Source organism: Harpia harpyja, chromosome 12 (genome assembly GCF_026419915.1).
Source record: "Harpia harpyja isolate bHarHar1 chromosome 12, bHarHar1 primary haplotype, whole genome shotgun sequence".
Lineage (NCBI taxonomy): Eukaryota > Metazoa > Chordata > Aves > Accipitriformes > Accipitridae > Harpia > Harpia harpyja.
Genome location: NC_068951.1, coordinates 1,293,892 through 1,316,839, shown reverse-complemented (window position 1 = coordinate 1,316,839; position 22,948 = coordinate 1,293,892). Strand labels below are relative to the sequence as shown.

Sequence of the window (22,948 nt, the reverse complement as noted above, 5' to 3'; positions counted from 1 at the left end):
GATTTGAAGAGCGAGGTGGTCAGTGCTGAGGACCTGACACCACCATTTTCCACAATTCAGAGTGGAGATGTGCTTTGGAGTGGGTTGGTCTGGTTGCACAGGCTGGATGCCCACTGTCAGCTGAAGTACGTTTAGATGTTCTCATGAATGCATCCCCCAGTTAGCCTTATCTAAAAGGAGCCCAGTGCCTGTGCTCCGGGACGCTCAGTGCAAACCAGAGCGCAGGCAGTGGCAGCAGCTGAGAAGTTAGCTTTGAAAGTGCATTTCTCCTTCTGACCTAAAATAATAATAATTATAATAATGTAATAATGTAGATTCACTGCATATACCTGAAAGACTTGCAATTCATGCAAATGAGGTCAGTTGAATTCAAATTAATGTTTTGTAATATTTTTTCTATTTTTGCACTAAAATTTCAAAATATATTTTGTAATACTTCAGAAAAATATGTTTAGTGACTGATGACATGCATCTAGATAAATGAAATCAAACCTCTTAACAAAACTCTACTGTGAGTGTATTGGAAATGTATGGGCTAAGACAAGAGAATTTGTATCTTGAGAGATGTTAAACATGAACTTCCAGGAGATCATTATGAAAATTGTTTTCAGTGTTCTTTCTTGTAACCATTAGAATAAAGTGTGTTTATTTATATCCATATCTATATGTATAGATATAAACGTATATTAACATATAATTGCTGTGTGCTTCAGGAGTAGTTGGCCGAAAAAGACAGGTCTTTATGCAGTCTACATTCCTTGATATGCTGGTATAATTTATCATATTACTTTTTCTATTTTGTAAACACATTGATCTTTTATTGTATCAGCTCCATGTGTCTGTTTCTCAATTATCTATTTTCCACATCTAAAAACCTCAAGGTTTAGGATTTTTTTTTCCTGCCTGGTTTTCCATCTCCTTACAAACGTAGGTGCTTGCTGTCACTCCTCCATGAAGTTATGCTAGCCCTGGCCACAGGGTGCCAAGGCAAACGGGAGGACATGTGTTCGGTACCAAGTTACGACCTTGCATGTACCTCGAGGCGCTGGGCAGACTAGTGCTTCTGCTGGAGAGGGGGGGAAGATGGAGAGAACACACCGATTGAAGAGTTACACGGTTCGGTGTGTAAACAGCAATCACATTTCACAAATGTTATACCAACAGTCAGTGGGTGATTTTCATGCATACAAGGCCTGTATAATGATGATAATGGGTTTATTCTCAGAGGAGAGCGCTGCAGTTGCTCGTTAGCGCGGGTGGATGGTGGTCACAAGGGAACACTTGGAACCAGGGTGCTGGTCTCACCACTGACAAGACTTTTTTTTTATTTTGCTTGACTTATACAGGGGGTTTTTTTGTTTGTTTTTATTCACTAAAGGAGTATATGCACACACTTTTGTAGAGGTAAGGTGAAAGCTTGTCTGTTGCTTTCCAAAATGAAAAAGGTGAATGAAATGTCATTTCATTTAAAGTTGAGACCAGTTTTAAACACGGCATCATCTTTGCTCTTTTTTAGGTAGCTTTTATTTTTCTTGTAACCAGCCTTCCTCTGCCTTCCTCTGGTGCTAGACAGATTTATTTTTTTTTTTAATATAGTAAGTTTGCACTGTAGTTCTGAGGGGGTTTTTTTTCCATTTTCTATAGTTTTATTCCTGCTGATGGCAAAATATTTTGTGTAAAGTAGTAGTTGACCTGTTTTTTTGGAGTAATTGTGTGTGGTATATTGGTATGCAATGCTGACATTCAATTGAGAATATTTGGGTTTTAGAATTAGTAACACACCATTAAGAGTACTTGATTTTCTTAATGATGTAAAATTGACTTTTAAATTGCAATAAAATATTTTATTAAACCTGTAAACAAAGAAAACCTCCCAAACTTGAAAATCAGCTTGTGTTAGGGCTTTTTCAGTGAAATTACAAATGTTTGTATTTGCTATCCACTAAATATATATGTTAATATTTGTAATTTACTATCCATAAAATAGTGGTATTGAACTGATTCATATCTTAAATGTAATTTACATTAGCTTAAGAATCTGCTATCGTGGTGAAATGTATTAATACATGTCTAAGACCTCAAATTTATATGTTCTGTACCTACAGTTGGATTTGATTACAGACCTGTTGGGAACACCATCGCTGGAAGCAATGAGGACGGCTTGTGAAGGCGCCAAGGCACATATACTCAGGGGTCCTCATAAACAGGTATAGCTGGAGATTGCTGGCCTTTTTTTACGCTTGGTCAAGACAATCCTTCAGTCGGCCCCCATAAGTTAGGATTTCCTCTGTGCAGGATACTACTGCTGTATCATCGCAGTGTTTCACGTCTTGATTAAATTCTCATGGCATGTTTGTTCATAAATACTTTGTTTGGATATTTAATCTCAGAGTTGTCTCGGCCTGAAAACGGGGTTAAGTTTAGCAAAGGTGGTTGTGGTGTTGCAGTGGCATGGGTTAATGGTGCAGTTATTCAAACTACTGTTGAGACAAGGTGGTTTTTCACTAGTAAAGTGCATTTCTGGCCTCTCATGTATGTATTGTTTGTCTTGTTGACACAGGTGAAAGTCTCATTTTTTGAAGCGACAGTGTTTTGATAGTTATTTTGAAAGAAGATGTTAAATTTAAGTGATAATATTGGCAAGAAACATAAATTCAAATTGACAGTATAGTTCAAAGCCCTGGAGGGACTCCTGTACTGACAGGATCGAGAGTGTTAGGAAGTGGAAATCACCCGTTATGCAGATCCGTAAACAGAACAGTCCAGCAGCTCATCACCAAAGGGTCCCCTCGCACATCCGTGCAGTGACCTGAGCTGTTTGTGAAAGGCTTAACAAGATATTGAAAACTGAGATACAACGTTCAACATAACTGAAGTAAAAGTTAATTTAAAAAAAACCCAAACAAACAAACCAGAGGAAAAAAGGTAGGATGATGTCGTCATGCTGACTGGACAATAAAAAGGGCAAATGAAAGTTACTGTTAATAGATACAAAGAAATGCTTATGCAGGAATCCATAGTGCAGTAATAAAGCAGTATGTCCATCCAATGTAGCCATTTTTATGATTGTTAGATAGTAAAAATTAACAAAATTAATAACCTGTACATGTTAATACATCAGATCTTTCCAGTAGTTAAGTTTGCATCTTTATTTTCTGCATGTTGAAGTAATTTCTCAAATGTCTACTCACCATAATAGTAGTTACCATAGAAATGAGCACTGAATATATATTCTGCTGTATTATTAACATGTGGGAGTTCTGCCTCCTTGGCACTTTTGATTCACTACATCAGGTTGTCTCTATTCCATTTTATGACAGTTTTTTTTTCTTTTAACGTTAATAATAGGAGGATTTCCTTAAGACTTTCTCTACCAGTTTTAAAACAAATCAAGTCTATTTTTTTGGTATCACGTGCTAGAAGAGTTGTAACTTTTAAGCATGTAGTCCTGCACTTCCAATTTTTAAGATGTTTTTAAAAAAAAAAAAAGTTTAATAGTGATTGAAGCTGGGAGAAATACATCACTGTACTTTATATATAAAAATATATAACAGTATACAAATCCATCCAGATACTTTATAGAATACGTTGGTTTTGAATTCTGATCATTTGATAATCACGTGACATTTCCAAAGTGCAGTAGTTGTGCTCTTAGTAGTAGTAAGCAAGAACTCTGAAATTTATTTGTTAGCCTTGTTCAGTTTGTTAAACCAGGATGTTTTATCAAGAACTGAGAAAGGTACAAGAATGTCTTCTGATTTTCTAATCCCAGTGCTAAGGCTATTCTTGTACAAGCCTCTGAAACTGTGTCTCTTGACCCATTGAATGACGGGAATACTGAAAAGCAAGTGAGGTGAAATGCTATCAAATGTTTCCAATAAAGATTTAATGTCCCATAGCCACCAAGTCATAGGAAATAAACTATAAGCAGTTAGTTTTGTGTCTGTTGAGGAAAACAACATTCATTTTTCATGGAGTGCCACAGAAGCTCAACAGTCTCTGGAGTTGGCGTGTTCATTTGCAACTTGGAAATAGGGGGTTACAGTGCATCTAGTTGATTTCTTTAATGATATTTCTCTGTTTTCAGCTTCAAGCACACTTCATGTCTGAATGCAAATTCATGGCTTTTCATCTTTTAAAGTGGAGATTTTGCTGGTTATAAATAGCTAAATGTTACCAGTTTCTTAATTAGATTAATAGGGAGAGAAAACCAAGTTAGAAACTGGTGATTACTTTGTCACACAAACTATTTTTAATCGATGTAGGTGAGCATAGTAGGAGTTAAGGGGTAAAGCATTTTGCTGCTTTATGTAAAAATAGATTAATGCGTGAAGTTTCTGATTAAATAAAAGACCACCCCACTGTGTGTTGGCATAATGAAAATTTACATACTATGTAGACTTCTTTGTCAGTTTTGTATTTAAAAATTTTACTTCAAACTAAACTTAAGTGAATTGATAAAGTCGCTTAACTGGCAGCCCTAGGAAGAGCGTCTCCTCCCATATTCCCAGTGTACGGTAAGGAGTGGTTTGGACCTCACTGGCAGCCATGTGCTGACCCACTTAGAAAAGTAAAATGTGTTGGAGTTCCCTCCCTGTCGTGGTCCTTGCATTCTCTGTTATGGAAGAGAGAGATCCAGTATGATGCACCTTACTTGTTAAAAGACCTGATCATTGATTCCATGATAATCGAATCTTACAGCAGTTCAGTTTTTACCAATTTCTCCCACCCTTGCTAGTACTCGTCAGGACTGTTTCAGATCTCTAGCTGTGGACCTGAGTACAGTTTGCCGAGAAAATGCTGTCCTCAAAAGCTCTATATAACCAGATGATCCTGGAATGGTAGACAAGCTGCAGACAAATGGCATAAGTGTAGCAAAAAAAAGTGCATCCTTCATTTGTATTGGATGCCACAGCTTCCATAAGTAAGGAATGTAATCATATCTTTCTGCCCCAGTATAGGGATGAAACCTAGTTAATCACACTGCTTGGATGACAGTGCTTTTTTCTGTAGATGGTACTTAATAATTAGAAAAATCATATGAAGTTACTAAATATTGTAGCTTTATAGCTATATTATAGCTTTTGCGGTCTATAGACTGAACTTAAAAACTAAGGCTGAGAAGTGCTTAGTGCTGTGTTTGGTAGTTCAGGGATAACTTGGAATGATGTCACTGTGGAAGTTTATATATACTGACATTTACAGCAACTAAATAACTTCTGTTCATTTGCTTTGCTAAACAGGTAGAAGCAACAGGTGCCTGCCAAATATTAGCATTGCATACCAGTTAAAAGTCTGTGTAGAGTTAATGCAGTTCTGGAAATGCCATGGATCCATGCAAAGCTTGTCAGTGAATATTGTCCCATAAATATGCTAGCTAGCTTTCAATTGATTTGTTGTATTTTAGGCAGAATGTTTTAGTCATTTTTGTCAGCCGGCTAGTATATTCTTCCCACATCTCAACAGTAATTAATCACACACGCTAGTGAAGCACTCTGTATAATTCTTCCTGCCCTAATGGCTCTTCCCAACACCTGCATTCACTAGCCAATATGAATGCTATTTGAATTTTCATGGGAAGAATACAAAGGTGTGTGTGTGGCTGCATGCATATGTGATGGTTTATTTCCTTTTTAAAAAAAAAAAAAAGAAATTTTAGGAGTGTTGGACTTTGGAAGTAACACACTCCATAGCAGGAATTTTCTTTGCAGCAGTGCCTGGCCTAATATCTATGGAGTCCTTTTTTTCTTTGGTTGGGGATTTTGATTTCTTTTTTCAATAGGTTTGTGGTTTTGCTTTCTTCTAAGTGTGAAAATGGAGACTTCCTTTCCCCCATCTTACTCTTTTTTTTTCTTTTGTTTTTTCCCCTTCACTTAAGAGGAGTAACTGTTCACTTGTTTTGCAACACTTTATTTACTTTGAAGGCTAACTGTAGTGCAGTCTACTGCCATTCTTTAAGCTAAATAGGAATAATGTCAATTAAGCAGGAAAATATTTTACTTGATTTTGGAAACTGACATTGTTGTGGCTTTAAAAAAAAATATCTTTGAAGCTCATTCCAGAGTCTGGGATATAGCTAATGCTTTAAAATGAATGGCATATAAATTAACATTATTGTTGATTAATTTTCTTCATTTTGGGCAACTTGCCCGAAGGCAGTACTTCTTCCCACGTGTTAGGAACCTGGGGACGGGGGTTGTCTTCGCATTTTGCTACCTTAGCGTTAACATTTAATTCCAGACTCAAAGGAGACTTACAGGCTGGAGAGTATGTGCAGTTAAAAGTTGTCAAATGTTTATATGTTGAGTAAAATCTTGTTTAAATATTACCTGCGTGTTGAGCCCGATGGCACTGCTGAGGCTGGAGAAGGAGTTGTCCGTACACCCACAGCTGTATAATCCCTGTGCTCCACAGCACGTATTGCTGGGGGATTTGTGCTTGCCTCCAGATCCGTAGCTGTAAGGAAGGTTATGTGCTCGTATTCCCAGAAAGGGCTGGATGTCCCCAGTTTTTTAAATCTGTCTTTACTGGGGTATTTGTACCACAAGGTTTTTTCACTCTCAGCTAAAACTGGAAACTTTCAGAATGTGCAGGCTGTCATGCTTGTGAGCGTTTGTGAGCAAAACGAGGAAATACAGGAGGAAAATGATCTGCAGAGCTGGTTTTTGTGGGGCTAACCAGAGCAAGAATTGCGATGCTACCGCCAGCTTCAGGGTTGTTCCAGCTTTTTTTAACTGTGCGGTTCATGCCCCGGGTACCGCACTATAAAATGAGGGGGAGTTCACTGAGCCCCCCTTCCCCCTCCCCCAGACCTTCAAGCCTTGGTAGTTGGCCTATTTATCTCTATGTAAAATGCTGTATGCCTGAAGGTCATTTTAATTGTACTAGATGTCACTGTCAGTTAGATATGGATCGCCTGGGTAAGGCAAGCAAAATAATCCATAATTTGGCAGTGATTGAGATCAGAAAAATGAAATACTGGAAATGATGTGGTTAATCAAACCCCTGAGCAGCTACAGCTTAAAGCAGTGTCTGTATAGAAAAGTAAATAAAATATAGATTTGTCCAGGGATTACCTCTGAACTAAGGAAAAAAAATAATCAATTAGATCTCTATTACAATTGCTGAGTTTTGTAATAGTGATTATTGTCTTGTTGGAAAGCGTTGGGTAGCGCATGTCCTTTTTAACAAGAAGTTTGACCTTGGTGACTATAAAATAACGCGTGCTGTAACAGTGTTTTCTTGCTGATGGATCTGACAGGACAACTATCTGTACTTTTCTTTCTCCTGTTTGCCCTACAGCCATCCCTTCCTGTCCTATATACGCTTTCCAGTCAAGCTACACATGAAGCAGTTCATCTCCTTTGCAGAATGTTGGTCTTCGATCCAGTAAGTATGATTTAAAATTATTCCTAATACTTCTTGTTTTAACAGTTTTTGTTGTCTGCTACTTAAATGAATATTTTAAGTAAAGGACTGCTTTAACTGATTTTCTTCTACATTGTATTTCAGTACTTCTGGGTCTGTAAAAGACGTAAAAGTATCATCTTCTAATTGGTCAATTAATTTCCCCCTGGAATGGGGGTTTTGCATTTAAAATCTAGTGGTCTTTTGAAGAAAGCTACGACAGAGTGAGAAAGATGAGGGTGTTCATGAATCATGCTATCTTTTCCTAGCTAGGTGTAGGTAGCAGAACATCAGATACTTTGATGCAGTTCTAATTAGAGACGCGTGGGTGTTCATGGTCTTGCAACACACAAAAAATTCATTCTGCATCCACACAGTCACATAACAGGATCTTTTTTCCTACTGAGCATCTGTTTTTCTAATAAAAATGTGCTGCTGTGGATTTTGGATTTTATCTCTTGGCCTTACTATACAAGATTGTCACTAGAAGATCTGATACCTGAAACGATGATCTTAATTATTTCATTCTTGCAGAAAAAACCCAAACATTTCAAATGAAAAATAGACAGATTGACTGAACTGAAAGGGAGGAAGCTTGTAACTGATAAACTATTCAGAAGGCAGTACCTTTTGATTTTATTTTTTTAAACCTTAAGATTCCTTTACTGAACAAAAACATAAAACTGTTAAATCATAACTTCCACGTAAACAAACTTAATTTTTTTCCTTTCTAACTCCCTCAACACTAAGAATACTATTATTCCCAAATCACATTTAAATAAATGTGGTTTTATTTTTTTAAAGAATCAGGACAATCCTTTAGAACAGACAAATTTTAATTTCATTTAAAAAATATCCTGGGAATTGGGACACCTGGGTTTTACCTCAAGCTTTGCCACTGCTTTTGCTCTGTGACTTTGAGCAAGTAACTTTTCTGTTTGTGTTTTGGGTTGTTTTTTTTTTAATTCACCTGTAACAGTGGACTTCATTACACCTTGAATTTGCAGTACCACTTCTGTCTTCAATTCTTTAGAAACAGATAGTATTCTCCTTTTTGGACGGGATGGTGTTGGACACCTAGAAACTGAGTACTTTACGTGGGTTATACACAAAAATAGTCTCAGTAATGTGGAAGTAGACTTTGTTATTGAAAGCATTGCTCTGACCCCCTTCTTCCCTGCACTTCCTTCACCACTTGTTTTCTGAAACTTGGTGTGTAAAGTATTTCTCAGAACTCCCAATGCCATATCCTGGCATCCTCTCTTACCAGTGATGCTTAAATTTGTGTTTTACTTTAAAGAGTTACTTACGGACACATTAAAATGTTTTGCAGAGTATGGACCTACAAAATGCTGTATTTGCTAACATTAAATTCTTTGGGTTTATTTTGATTTATTGTAGGAGTCATAATTTTAAGGTTATCTGGAGAAAGTAATTATTGAAAAACATGTTCCTAAAAATCGTATTAGCAGCATTTTCTATCATTAGCTACAGTACAGAAAGGTCAATGTCATCTTAGCAATGCTACTTGTTTTTAAGTAAAATCTTCCCCCTAGTGGCAGTGTTTGCAGATCTGAAACACTTTCTGACATGAACTAATCCTTTAACGTGATTAGGGGTTTATAAAACAATTTAGAATTAATTGACGAGTAAGTATTCTTTAGACTGTTTCAATACCTCTGAAAAATCCTAACTAATTTTTTTTAATTTTATTTTATTTAAATGCAATATTTCAGTCCAAAAGAATATCTGCTAAGGATGCCTTAGCTCACCCATATCTTGATGAAGGGCGGTTGCGATACCACACTTGTATGTGTAAATGTTGTTTTTCGACATCTACTGGAAGAGTTTATACTAGTGATTTTGAACCCGTCACTAATCCCAAATTTGATGACACTTTTGAAAAGAACCTCAGTTCTGTTCGGCAGGTGAAAGGTAAGTAGTAGTTAACCTTTGCCTCTGCATTTATCTTCCTGCTCCATCCTTTCGTAGTATGTAGTTAGGATGTGCGATCTGGATGCATACACTAACCCAGGTGGTTTTTTTCTTTTAGGTATTTTTCCATAGTAGATACAGGAAATAATTTCTTTTCACTAAAAGAACAGAATTGCTTGTAAATGTTCTGACATAACATAATATCACATGCATTAGTTGACATGCAGAAGTCTATCGGTTTCAAACCTTAATAGCATTCTTCTCTGATGTCAGTGTTCCCCACGCCACTCACTCTTTTGCTGAAGGATTGCACCAGGGGGGAAAGGGAAATCACTATTGTTGCCTTTTCGGGGTGCGAGGTGTTATCTTGATAGCTGTCCTGCAGAAAGGGTCAGCATCATCAAGCAACCGAAGCTGAGTAGTCTCATAGTTCTTCTGCTTCATTTCCCCTAATCTATCACGGTCTGCTCGGGCTGACACGTCCGTGTCAAGTGCCTTTACAGCAGCTGCTCTCGTAAGCTCTGTTGCTGGTGCCACTCTGCGGTTCTGGCAGTAGTGCAGAGGATGCGCTCTGGGTCGTGACATGCTGTCATGAGGAAAATCAGTCCTGGTGCCTGGAAGAGGAAACTACTGCTGCACGTGGTTACTAAACGCCAGCAGTTGTTCTGTGGCACTGGAGGTTTGAAGTCTGATTCTGTCATAGCAAACAACCCGTAAAATAGACTTTGTTTCTTTTGAAACCAGATCCAATCAGGAAAGCAGTCCTTTTATGAGCGCAATACAATATGAGAAATAGTAGTAGGGATTTAGGTTCTGTTTGGTGGCAGCTCAAATAACTCAAGAGGAGGAGAGGGAGAAGAAATGTGTTACCTCAATAGTTTCTAACAAACAGTTCCGTCATTTGGGACAAAAATACCTCATGATGTTGCCATGATAACGTGACTTATTTCAGGATATATCCTGAACTTCGAATTCAGACATTCACATTTATATAGTTCATACAAGTTCATGTAACATTGTTTTCTTTTTATCCTGTTATTCTTTCCATTTCCCTCCTCTCTTTGGCCATCATTTTCCGGAGCTGTACGTAGATCTACTGTCTTCTCTGAAATCTGTTGTTCTAAACGCTGACAGCAATGCAGATTCCAGCACGTTGCCTCTAACGTACCATCCGGGCGTATGGAGCTCCGTTCTGGCAACCATCGCTGCTGCTTATAGGGGAGCAGCCTGTTGCCAAATCTTCCAGCCTTTGTTTTTCGGCAGGGGGTGTGTGCGTGCGCCCGCGCGCGCGAGCACGCACGCATGTGTATGAGAAGATGTTTTGTCTGGCAACTGTACGTGGAGTTCTTCTTCCCTTATGAAAATTTAGGTTTTTGTTTTAATCCTCTCAAGTGGCAGTTTTGTGCTTGGTGGTAGTAACTGAATTCATGAATCAAACCGGACTGAGTCATAGATAGAACTGAGAGTTGAGAATTCTTTGTTTTTCAAAAAGTTACACCCTAAAATTGGGATTTAATCTACAACTGGTTATCATCAGTTCAGTATTATAGCGGTGATTAGGGTTTTATTTTATATACTTTGATTTCAGTGTGCATATAAGAGTTCTGTGTGAATTTACGCTATGAGGTATAGCATCAGATTAGATGTAGGGAAGCTGGAGTTCTTTTATCCTTACTAAAATGTACTTTCAGGAAGGGCAGCTGTATTTTCCTCCAGTCTACAATGCGTTTTACTGAAGCAAAAAGTGTTAATGGTATGATGTTCTTTATTTTTCTCCTATGTACAGAAATAATTCATCAGTTCATTTTGGAACAGCAGAAAGGAAACAGAGTGCCTCTCTGCATCAACCCTCAGTCTGCTGCTTTTAAGAGCTTTATTAGGTAACTGTATGTAATCACATCTGATATTAATTCACATTTATTAGTAGTACAGAATTCACAATCCAAAATGTTTTATGTTCTAGGTCTCTGAGAGTAGGAAAGGCCCATAGATAACTTCTGCAAAAAACCCACTTGTATGGTTACATTTTGAAAATATTTTTATGAATTCTTCTAGAATTTAAGTAAAATGCGCAAAAGTTTCAAGTAATATTTTTGCGTAAAAGCACAGAAATCGGACTAAAAATTAGAACTGAAAGGTTGACAAGTTGAATTTCGATTGTAGAATTGCACTGTAAAAACATTAAAAGGAATGACAGATGAAAAATCATTAAGAAAATAAGTAGATAAAGTATATGAAATATTTGTTGTCAGTGTTGTTAACTGTTGGTCTTGGGGTGTTTTGGTTTGGTTTTGCTGGGGTTTTATTGTTTTCCTTGAAATGTTTGCTTACTGGTCGAGCATTAACTTTCTTGTCTATTAGCTATTGCAAATGAACACTGATTTTCTGTATCACCTGCATTCTAGTTCCACAGTTGCTCAACCATCTGAGATGCCGCCATCTCCACTGGTTTGGGAATAAAGTGGAAGATAATATACTACTGAAGATGTAATGTAGCTTTCCACTGGAGTCTGGGATTTGCAATTCTGGAGGTTAATCATGCTTGTACTGTAATTTTACTAATGAAGTTTTAAATTAACAACCACTACTTGTACAATATGAATAATATTTAGAAATGTACTAGACTTTTAATCTTGTAAAGTGGTTGTGCTTTTAGAAGAAAATATTTTACCCAGAGTTGCACGTGTTTTATGAATTCTAGTGCAGCTGTGATGGCTCAGCTCAGAACAAACAGAATTGAACCAAATTCGGGGAGGTTTTTTCTTTTTTCCTTTTTTTTTTTTTTTTTATTGAAGTGAGATTGTACAAAAAGATAGACATACATTTTGATATTGAGCCATTCCTGAAGATTTTGGGTTTTCTAAAACTAAGGAATACAGAAAACTTGACTGCGACCAATCATGAAGTCACATCGGATGACAATGACCACAGTAAGTGGGCATGTCACCTGATGATCAAATCCTATAAATAGCTTCTCACTAGAGCTGTGATGGTGATGTGTGCTGTTCTAAAATCAAATGTTGTGAGTAGAGAGAATGAGTTTGTGACTAGGAGAGACTAAACTTCTGTTTCCTTACCCAGTATAAATATATATATATATTTAATCTATTTTTATTAGAAGTTTTTCTGCTCTTTCTTACATAAAACCCCCCAGCATGCATCTTCTATGTGTGTAAATAATTCCATTTATGGGCTAATTTCAGAGATCCCTGACATCATTGCTGTATAGAGAGAAACTAGCTTGCACATTTTAGGTCTGTGAAATTTTGTGAGAACTTTTTCCTGCACTGGACAGTTGAGAGAGAGAAAAAAAAAAAAAAAAAGAAAAGGAAAAAAAAAAGCACATAGGGAATTATGTTAATTGTGTTCGTGTCTTTAGGCAAAGCTGTGGAAGTCTTGAAATGTCACAGTAGTAAATAACTTTTATTACTTTTTGGCTAATTCTTTTTCTGTTGGAACACTGAATTCTGTGCATATGTATATATGAACACAAATTGAAGGCCTCTACCTCCTGGAGTATACAACTTGGTTTGTTTACCTCCACATGATTTTTTTTTTTTTTTTAAGTTCAGTGTGGAGACTTGAAACTTGAATGTCCCTTCCAACTTTTATATTTAAAACAAGACTAGAAAATTGAAGACTGTTTTTCACCTGTACAAAGAAATACTAAAGGGTGGTCTTAAAATTTGAGCATTGGTCTGGAGAAAAACCGTGGTGTTTGTTATGGACAATTAACTGTTAAAGTTATTGTAAGTTATCTGTATTTAGCAGAGTATTTTCAACAAGAGTGATCTGAGCTGAAATTGGAGACTATTAGTAAGTTATGTTTGGAAGTTTTAACTTCAATGAAGTAATTATTTGCTGTGAAAGAGACAAACATTGAATAACTGAACAAAGATGGTGCAATATCTTTGTTTTTTATGAGGCTCCTGAGAATAAAACCAACTGAAGCATTTCAATTCACTTGAATGAGAAACGTGTTTAATTAAAAGAGCCCAAGAAGACACTGGTATGAAAGGTAAAATCTCAGAGGTTGGTCAGTTAATGTGGCACACTTGCTGGTCACTTTGTAAAATGTAGATTTGAAGTACAGTGGTGAAAACATTAAATGTGACATTTGAAAAAGAAGTGGTGTTATCTTTATTTCCTGTCTGATCTCCCACCTTTATTTAAGAATAAGTTGTTACAATCTTGATTAAGTACTGTCTAAAAGAATACAAGTAAAAAGACATTGTAACATCTTGTTTTGGGCATGGTTTTGATTTTTTACACACACGTACATACACACACATATATACATATATATGCATATATGTGCACATATATATGACTTCTTAAAAAAATATTCATTTACTCTTTAAGCTTGATCCTGAATAAAGGCAAAACTTGCTGATTAAATCAAAACAAGCAATTGACTTGCACTTTATTGGGAGGTTGAAAAACATCCAGTCGAGGATGGACTTGACTTAATTTGCAAAGTTCATGTCATTTTTTCCAGAAGAAATGCTTTCGTTGTTTTCTGTAGTCCTAATGCAAAGAATCCAACATGTGGTGGTGTTGCAGAATATGGCTGAAAATGTTCATGTTTTATGGGTATGACCTTTTTAAAGATCAAACAAATTGAACTATACAGTTCAAGCCTCAGGACCTCACAAGAAATAAACTGATAACCCTTCTTAACATGTGCTCTCTTCCCAGGCCTGGCACAGATACTGTTTGTGACTCATGTGTATGCCTCTTCTGCAAACCTCTTCTTAAAAGTCTCCATACTATTATGAGCTAAATTTTAACATGTTTTAGAACTGGTGATGGTGGTGTCATTATTGCTTCCTGGTTGTCTATTGCTGAACTAGTTGCCATTGATTCACTGCCACTGTTACGTAGTCTGCTCATTAGATTCTCCTTCAGGGTAAGACTACAGTGCAAATCGGCAGTTTACTTGCTGGCTTTTCTCATTTTGACACACAGTTTTGTCAGGGTATGAGCACGTAATGACACAACTGGCAAAGACCACTTTCTGCATCAGTGTATTTTTTGGAGCTAATTGCTAGAGGTCCATGGGTTAATCTTGTTCATAAAAATAAAAAGAATAAAACGTCTTGCGGACATTTACCTTTCAGGGTGTCTTCATACGAATGTGGGCAGGGCACTGTGCAGACTTGAGTAGCTGAAACTGGCACAAATGTGTAACTAAAACTGTGTGTGCAAATATATATATAAAAAACAATTATGGTAATGTTTTCTGTAGCCTCAACTGCATTTTACATGTTTAATGCAAATCAACTACAATGAAAGTGAGACTTCTTTAGAGCTGTCTTTGACAAAGATAGTTCCATTTCTAAAGTGAACGCACACGTGTATACACTCAGAGTGATCTAAACGTGAGGTCATCAAGAGAGCTGCTTCTTTCTTTCCCAATGAGGTTAAAATCTGGCTTGCAGTTTTCAGAGTTGCATTTTAATCAGTTTTAAGCTTTGTTGATATCAATGTCAAATGAATTACAGATTGTAATCATAAGTTTTAAGCTCTCTAAATATAGCTTCTGCATCTCCTTTTATTAATTGTGCCTTGAGAAGAGTACAGAAGTAGTGAGCGCAAAGAATAGCTTGAAAATTATTCACAAATTGTCAAAGGAACATCCAGATATTAGAAGGCCTAATCTCTCTGTGTGTACATCTTGAAGGTGATGCAAAGGAGCTAAACAAGATCAGCTATGGAACAGTAAGTTGCTAAAATCCATTTCCTGATGTATGGTGAAATATCATTGATGGATTCAAACCAATTAATTTATGAAAGTTACGAAGTGCTTTTCTCCTTCAGCCGATTTATCAGTGGCATGTCTGGGACTTTACTATTTGACCTGCTGGGAGTGCTTGAATGCTCACCAGACTGAACAGATGGTTTTAATATTTACTGGGTAGCAATTTTTCTAATCATCTTTTTTACCCTTTATTGGTTTTAGTAACGGAGTATCGTGAGATCCTTGAACTGTTTGTTCTTTGTAACTTTTTAAAATTCTTCTGTCAAGTATAACTTGATAGAAAATTCTGTTCACTGTACTTCTGTAATCCTGCTCAGGTATGGTTACTTTAAAACTGTTTGTGACATTGATAAATGGGGGAAACTGGAATCCAAGCAGATAATTGCTATATAATCTGCGTGTACACCTTGGACAACTTCTGTGCTCAATAAAGGATGGAATCAGACCCACTGAATTATCTGATTATGCTGTAACTCACTGTGGTGGCTGTTTGAGCTCTGTAGGTGAAGCCGGACTCATCAATGGAAGGCGCATTAGTATGAGTCAAGAACCTCTTTTCTCCCCAGCTTGATCCTAGATGCAAAATTAAGAGGAAAAGACGTATTTAAATCTCCTCCCTTTGCAGTAGATAGTCCAGTCTGTCAGAAAGGGTTGTACAGGAGGAAGTTAATTGTCTTTTTTCCTAGCTGCTGGACTGGGCCAAGACGTGGGGAGAAATTAGTAAGAACGACAGAAAATCGCGGTGAGGGGGGTAGAGCGCGGGCAGAACGCGCTTTTCAGTACCTCGGCCCGAAAAGATTTGGGGCGGTGGCGCGGGGCTGCTTTGAACGGGGAACTTGGCACCCCAACCCCATCCTCCTCCTCCTCCTCCTCCTCCTCCTCCCCCCTCCCTTTTCAACGCCTTTCGCGGCCGGGGGGCGTGACCGGGGGCGGGGGGTGTGGCCCGGAGGCGGTGGGCGGGGCGGCGGCGGGCGGGGCCGGGCCCGGGCCCGTAGGCGGCGGGGAAGCGCGGCGATGGCGGCGGCCCCGCGCTGCCGGGAGCGGCTGTTCGCCTTCTACTTCCTCTCGCACATCGCCGTCACGCTGCTGATCGACCTGCAGGCGCTGCTGCCCGCCGGCCTCCACCCGCGGGGCGTGAGTAGGGGACGGGGACGGGACCGGGGACGGGGACGGGACCGGGGGGTCTCGCTCCGCGCACGGGTTGCGAGGAGAAGCTCGACTGAACGGATCCGGTGGCGGTTTTTTAACAAAATCCAGCACGTAGGGACGTAGCGGGGGAGGGAGAAAACGCAGAAAATTTCCTAAAATGAAACAGCTCTTAAGAATTATTCAATACTTGCTACCTGCACGACGACTTCTATTTCTAGCCGAGCCATTCCGTCGGGAAGGAGAACAAACGGGACGATCATTTATCAGCTGGGACTGATTTTTTAAAAAAAATTCGCATCTCAGATGTACGCGGGCCACTCCTTTCAGTTTAAACGCCCGCAGTCGCAGGGCCACGCAAGAGAAGTCCCTGATGAACTGCTGGCACGGATGATGGTTTCCCTGGCGCGGTACGTTGTGTATTTTGCAGGCTGGCACGGTAGAAGCCGTCGTTCCCGTAGGAGCGTTCGTTCCCGCTGTGCCGCCCGCCGTGCCCCACCTTAGCGCCCCGGAGACGCCGGCAGCGCTGCGCGTGCTGCCGCGTGCCCCCCGGGATGGGGCTGGAGTCGCCGCCCGGGTCGCGCTGCGATCCCCGTTTTTGCTCGTACTCCTGCCAAAAACGTAAAAGGGAATCGTTACCGCTGTAGAAGCGGGCACACTAGCAACCAAATTTATTAGTAAAAATCTCTGGTTCGCTGGGTTTCAACTAAAATTATAGATGACAATAAATGTCATAAAGCCAATTCAAATAACAGTTGGATAGAAGATAACCAATTAACTCTCGTCATCGGGGTGAGATCAGCCGTAACTTCCTATACAAACTTTGCAATTGGTGAATTTGATTTTTGCCATTAGAACTGCCGGTAGAATTACTCCATCATAGAAACCATTTTTAATTAATAGTTAACTAGCAAATCTCTGTACATATGTCTCCGTTCAAAGTCCAACTGAAAGCCGCGCTGGAATTTACATTTCTGTTACGGAAAATAATTGCAACTTGCTAAGCCCAAATTCTTACATCAGGCCGCTCGAGCAGCAGTCGCCAGCCACCAACCCTGCGATGCAGCGATGCGACGCAGCGTTGCGCTCCCTGACCGAAGGAGGTCCCAGACTCCTCTTGGCTTGGCCAGACTGGGCTGGGGTCACACCTCCTGCTTAGACACGGGGAAGGACCTACGAGTATTTGCGATATTGAGCCCACCTCAGCTGGCAATAGGAGGGTCAGAAAGTGGAAAATAATATCTGCCAATGTCAAGGTGCAGATTTTTTGCGGTTTGGGTTCCTTCTGGTAGGAAGTGACATTTCAGGAGTAGTTTTTGGAAAGCAACTGTACTTAATGCTGCTGTAATCCTAAAATTGCCTGTAGTGCAAATGTAACACATACTTAATGGAAAGGGTTCATCCCTTTAAAGACTTCAGGAACGTAGTCCCTGTTAAAACTAAACTGCAGCATGAAGCCTTGTGTACCAAGATGAGATCCCTCATTTTCCCACTGCAGTGATGGCTTCATCTGACCAGCAGATGAGGCTCACAATTTTTGCCCTGTTGCGGTTGACATTCCATGTATTAATCTGTTGCTTTGTTCTTTTTTTTAAGCTGACAGAGTTGTTGCAGTGGTATGCAGCCACCTTTAGAGACCCCATGATGCTCCAGCCCCCAGAGTGGTTTAAGGCGTTTATATATTGCGAAGCCTTCTTACAAATGCCTTTCTTCCCCATTGCAGTATACGCCTTCTTAAAAGGTTGGTATAAAACAAGTGTAAAAGTATGTCCTGTGCAGCATTTCTGTGTAACACTTGCTTTTTGTACAAGCAGAGAAAGTTTATTTATCCGTCTTAAGCAATTATAGGGACGTACCGTGTGGAGTGCTGTGCTGTTTTCATGGCAAGTTTTGTCTGAGAAAGCAGCATAGAAAAAGGCCTGTCAGAAACAAAACCCCTGAGTATAGGCCCTTGTCAGCTGCAGCCGTTTATATGTAAACAGCATCAACATCTGACATCTGGCATGCCGCCGAGGCAGACAAAGTTCTAGGTCGAGCCTGTGTACTCATTTCGTTACTTTACAACTTTGACAATCACACCATCGTTCTAAATTTCCATAAAGGTAGATAATTTTCCTGGGTTGCTACTAGTACTCACAGATTTTTCTGCTAGCTATTTAGTATGACTTATGGCTTATCCCGCCAGAGATGTAGTGGTTAATGTTCTGTTAATTTAAAAGCCACCGAATTCTGTTTGTTTCAAAATACTCAAATGTTGTTGCCTTTTTGCTTCTACACAGGTGGCTGCAAATGGATAAGGACTCCTGCAATTATCTACTCCACCCATGTAGCTACAACTTTGTTTGCTATCCTTGCGCATATCCTGTTCCACGATTTCTCAAAGTCTGAGCATTTGGGACCTCAGACACAACGTGAGCGCCTGATTCTGCTATCTATATACATGCCATACTTGCTGATACCACTTCTGATTCTCTTTACCATGCTCTACAACCCCTATTATAACCATGTGGAGAAAAGGAAAAGGAAGTAATCCACTCTAGAAGTTGTACGCACAACACTCCTACTGGTTTGGATTCAGCCCCTGTGCTGACGTAGTCCTCTGGGACAAACATCTGTCTCGTGTTGTTGGCTGCAACAGTTTTTACCAGAGCATCTGGCTCCTGCAAGAAAAATGTGAATTGGTTTGAGTTCACAGCTCTCCTTCAATCAGAAATAGCTTTGGCAGACGCCTGTACTAGCAATTCCACGTGGTTTCTGGGCACGCACGGGTGAAGGGACCTCCCTCCTCTCCCACTGTCTGTTTTGTGCGGTACATCTGTAATAGGAAAATGAACTTTTCACCATTTGATGTCTAACTGTGTGACGGGCCAGGGGAGGGAAACTACAGCTGATACTTTTCTTTCAAGTTCCCTTTTTCCAAGATGACTGTTAGAAAACCATTTAAGTAAGAAATTTGTCTTCCAAGAGCATATTCTGTGAAATCTGTAACTGGTTATATACAGATTTGCAAAGCTATGCTTTTAAAGCATTTCAAATCATATAATAATTCTTAACTTAGTTGCCCCTCCCTTTAAAATTTCACCTTCCTTTGCTCTGCTTCAGTTTTGATTAATTGTAAATGTCTAATCAGTGATAAACGTGATGAAATCTGGATTTATGAATGCCTGAAGTTAACTTTGTTTGATGATGAGGTGTACTTCTAGAGGATCTTGAAGTACTTCAGGAATTGTAAACAAGGATTTGTAAACTTCTTTCTACCATGAAATCACTTCTAGTATGGTAATAACTAACTAAATGCATTAAACTGCATTTAACCTTCTTCAGGGAATGACTAAAAGGAACTTAAAATGACCATGAGATCGTAGGTAGTTCACACAGTAAATATACGCATAAGTTACAGTAAGTAAAACCTACTACTGATAGAAATTCTGGGGTGGTTGGTTTGGTCTTTTTCAAGTTCTCAGTCTGATCTGCAAGAATCAAACTTGGAGACTTGTGCAAGATTACAGGTCGGGGAGAAGGCTTTTCAGTCACTGCCTGGGTATTTCAGGACTTCACTGGAATAAATTTAAACCTTCCACAGGTTTTGAAAAAAGGCCAACATTTCCGTATTTGGTTGCCTAAAGACAGACATAAAATGCATTTATTTGCACTTCAACACAAGGCCTGATTTTAGATCACAGGCATTCAGTTCTTGGATGTCACATTTGTATTTATAGTTTATGTATACTCCTGGTGTCACTGTAGGCTTAGAATGGTTTGTCTCATCAGTTTGCAGTTCCATCACTAATAACACCCATGAAAGAATTCAACTCTAATATTACTACCTGCACAGACATACCTCAGGCATAGTTTAAAGTTCTCAATTCTGCCGTATTTTCTGCTTTTTTGTGTGTCTGTAATTGATCTGTTCTGTTAACCATAAATTTCTGGGGTTTTTTTCCTAACTCTATAGAAAAAATAATCTGGCCAATATAGATAAAAGTTACTGCTGCTTGTGTGTTGTGTCTTTACAGAAGTGAAAAATACTGCATATAGGACAACCATTACGACTACCCAGGGAGTTGTAAACTCTTCAGCTCAAAAATAACATAGCAGAAGCAACTCATTCTGGTATATCCAGAAAGTCTGAAAACAATAATTTATTTCCTGATTTCTTTGAAAGAGCTGTACAAGTCAAAAAGTGAGAGACATAACATAGCAACAGTAGTATTAATTCAACTATAATTTGAATTAGAACTACTGACTGTACAAAACTTTTATAAAATCAAAGGACAGAACAGTCTTTACATCTGCTAGAAGGCCCTCCTTATTGCCACTTTTAGTGTAATTCACACTGAATTAAAAGACACTTCCATTTGTACAAACCATCTCTTCGTTCATACACAGTGAAAAATTGCATATTTTCGAAATTCTCAAGACTCTGGAATGGTCAAGTTTCCAAGTTAGTCTGTTTTTATCTTAAAATCCTCTATTTCTGAAAAATGAATTGGTCAATGAATTCGTTCTGGTCTGCTTCAATTTTACACAGAGTCTCGTACTCTATTCGGTATCTGAAAGAAAAAACAAATGGTTACCAGCTACATCCAGCCCGACTTAGTTAGATGGTTTAGTACAACGCTCACTGGTCTGTGGTGAAGGAAAGCTAGGCTACGTGTGTAAGTCAGTCAGCTGTAAAGCAGTGGCTGCATGAGTTAGACTTTGCAGTTCTAAAGTGCCTTTACAAGGCAGACACGTGGCACGCTATTACAGTTTTATTGATTTTTTTCAACTGCATGATCTCATGCTGCCTCTGTTTATTTAGCCACAGGGTCACCGGAGATGAACCTTCCTTTTGGTGAGTGGCAGACAGGGCCTTAAGTTAACCCTAGGCTTGCAGCTCTGCATTGCTCCACGCGTGCTTTGTGCAGGAGGCCACACCGTCGCTGCGGATGGACTGTTTGAACAAGCTTAGACAGCGTCCTGCAGCCAAGCACAGATGGCGAGGCTGACTTTCCAGCCTATGTAATGCCCTGACAGTATTTAATACAAAACTTACCTTTCCAACTGCATCTTTTTCTCAGCTATTAAAGCCTGAAGTTGCTGTTCCTGAGCTTCTCTTTGCTTTGCTATAGACTTCAGCAAATTTCGTGCACCGATGGCCTGTCAAAAGAGACGGACAGTCAGTGATGTAGCTGTATTGGGATTTTAAAAATTTTTTTTAACCCCTTTCACTACTAGCAGGTTGATTTTGACGTGTTTCAGCCATGCTAACAATAAAGGAGGGTGACAGCTTAATACTGAACGGTTGGTGAACAGGCAAACAGTCCCTGTAGAGGTGGGGCAGATGAAGGCATTTGAGACTTCCTTCAACCTCATGGAACAAAAGTCACTGACTCCTCTGGAAGTACAAACTGATCACTGGTGACTAGTCCTACAGATGGACAAGCTCTGGTTATAATTCTTCTCCCCAGAACAATTAAGGAAAAAAGTAATTACCTACAATTCTGCTAAACACTAATTTCTATTTCCACAATAACATGGAAAAAACCCACACCACATGGTGACACACGGAAATACAATACAGAAAATTTCAAAGGCATTTATAGAGCTATTCACTGATCTGGTCTTTAGAAAGCCCTTCTCCTCCTCCCAGAGCCTCTCCTGCCTCTTGAGGACAAATCTCTACTAGTAGGAGTGATTAAAAAAATACACGTTCTATTTAAGTGCAAATATATAGAGAAGCAGGAACAGCGGGACTGTTAAATGCAGGAGTAATGTGACATTCTTGAGTGTGCCTGTAAAAGCCTTCTAGACCTTGGTATCAACTAAAAAGGCCCATGCTTTCATATTGCAGAGAGACAGATGTTAACTGCCACGGAAATGCCTGTATGATACTGACAGAAAAAGATTGCTTAGGTCTGTTTTTTTCATGCACAGTACAGAGCAGAGTACCTGACAAGCCAGCAATTAATTGCACAGTACCTTCATCTTCTCACTTTCCGCAGCTTTTGCCAGTTGGTCAACCAGTTCGATTAAGCTACCCACTATTTTTTGGAATTCTGCTATCTCTGCAAAGAAAAGAAAACCATCAAGTAAAGTTCAAAACACCCCTGAAGACGACTAATGCTTCTCCGACACGCTGGCCGTGCACTGCTACGTCCCGAGGTCCTCCCTGCTGTCCGAGGGGCTAGGGAGGGCTGGGGGGGGGGGGTATGTGTGTGTGGGGGGAGCCCTCCGTGCCCCGGCTCGCCTCCCTGACCCTTCTCCGAGCTGCCGAGGGGCGTTCGGGCAGGCTGGCGGGGTCCGGGGCACGCTGCTGCTCCGGCTGCGATCCCCTCACAGATCGGCGGCGGGTCGCGGGGGGTGTGTGTGTGTGTGTGTACCCACCCAGCCGCTCGCCCCCCCGCGGGACTTACTCTCCAGGAAGACCCCGCACTCCTCCCGGAGCTGCGCCGTCTGCCGCGACACCTCGGGGTCGAGGACCCGCAGCTTGTTCAGCTCGTCGAAGTGGAGGCCCGCCGCGCCCAGCGCCGCCTGCGCCATCTTCCCGGGGGGGGACGCGTCCCGCAGCCGCCGGCGGGCACCGGGCAGAGCACCGGCGCTGACAGGAGCGGGGCCGGGGAGGGGAGGCGGGGGGGAAGACGGCCTCTCCTCACCGGAGCGCTCCGGGGGACGCGGCCGAGCCCGGCGGGACCCGCGGCCTCCCCGTCACCTCAC

At 40.1% G+C, this 22,948-nt stretch overlaps 3 protein-coding genes across 5 annotated transcripts in view; 2 read left to right on the top strand and 1 right to left on the bottom strand.

Annotated features, from left to right (window-relative positions):
* NLK (nemo like kinase) overlaps positions 1 to 15,557 on the top strand; it is a 67,931-nt gene extending 52,374 nt beyond the window's left edge. For 2 of the 3 annotated variants that reach the window (XM_052803828.1, XM_052803827.1), the window contains 5 exons: positions 2,106 to 2,207; positions 7,303 to 7,389; positions 9,144 to 9,342; positions 11,129 to 11,222; positions 11,748 to 15,557. In XM_052803828.1, coding sequence (XP_052659788.1) covers positions 2,106 to 2,207; positions 7,303 to 7,389; positions 9,144 to 9,342; positions 11,129 to 11,222; positions 11,748 to 11,802 — 537 coding nt within the window. In that variant the 3' untranslated portion in view covers positions 11,803 to 15,557. Of the gene's footprint in view, positions 1 to 2,105; positions 2,208 to 7,302; positions 7,390 to 9,143; positions 9,343 to 11,128; positions 11,229 to 11,747 lie in introns of all 3 variants that reach the window. The other variant, XM_052803829.1, reaches the window with a different exon arrangement.
* A 520-nt stretch (positions 15,558 to 16,077) lies between these two features.
* TMEM97 (transmembrane protein 97) lies at positions 16,078 to 19,402 on the top strand. Its single transcript, XM_052803848.1, has 3 exons — positions 16,078 to 16,237; positions 17,846 to 17,990; positions 18,529 to 19,402. The coding sequence occupies exons 1-3, from the start codon at positions 16,118 to 16,120 to the stop codon at positions 18,777 to 18,779; spliced, it is 516 nt and encodes a 171-aa protein (XP_052659808.1). The 5' UTR covers positions 16,078 to 16,117; the 3' UTR covers positions 18,780 to 19,402.
* Positions 19,403 to 20,357: 955 nt separating this feature from the next.
* IFT20 (intraflagellar transport 20) lies at positions 20,358 to 22,940 on the bottom strand. The gene is made up of 4 exons (XM_052803849.1): positions 22,648 to 22,940; positions 22,214 to 22,299; positions 21,288 to 21,391; positions 20,358 to 20,802 (listed from the first exon to the last, which is right to left on the bottom strand). The coding sequence occupies exons 1-4, from the start codon at positions 22,772 to 22,774 to the stop codon at positions 20,721 to 20,723; spliced, it is 399 nt and encodes a 132-aa protein (XP_052659809.1). The 5' UTR covers positions 22,775 to 22,940; the 3' UTR covers positions 20,358 to 20,720.
* Between the last annotated feature and the right edge of the window lie 8 nt (positions 22,941 to 22,948).

Coding starts and splice junctions, on each gene's coding strand:
- TMEM97 (XM_052803848.1), top strand. CDS start 16,118: ATGGCGGCGGCCCCGCGCTGCCGGGAGCGGCTGTTCGCCTTCTACTTC. Junction 16,238..17,845: donor CCGGCCTCCACCCGCGGGGC/GTGAGTAGGGGA, acceptor CTTTTTTTTAAG/CTGACAGAGTTGTTGCAGTG. Junction 17,991..18,528: donor AGTATACGCCTTCTTAAAAG/GTTGGTATAAAA, acceptor GCTTCTACACAG/GTGGCTGCAAATGGATAAGG.
- IFT20 (XM_052803849.1), bottom strand. CDS start 22,774: ATGGCGCAGGCGGCGCTGGGCGCGGCGGGCCTCCACTTCGACGAGCTG. Junction 21,392..22,213: donor CGGAAAGTGAGAAGATGAAG/GTACTGTGCAAT, acceptor CTCTTTTGACAG/GCCATCGGTGCACGAAATTT. Junction 20,803..21,287: donor AAAAAGATGCAGTTGGAAAG/GTAAGTTTTGTA, acceptor TTTTTCTTTCAG/ATACCGAATAGAGTACGAGA.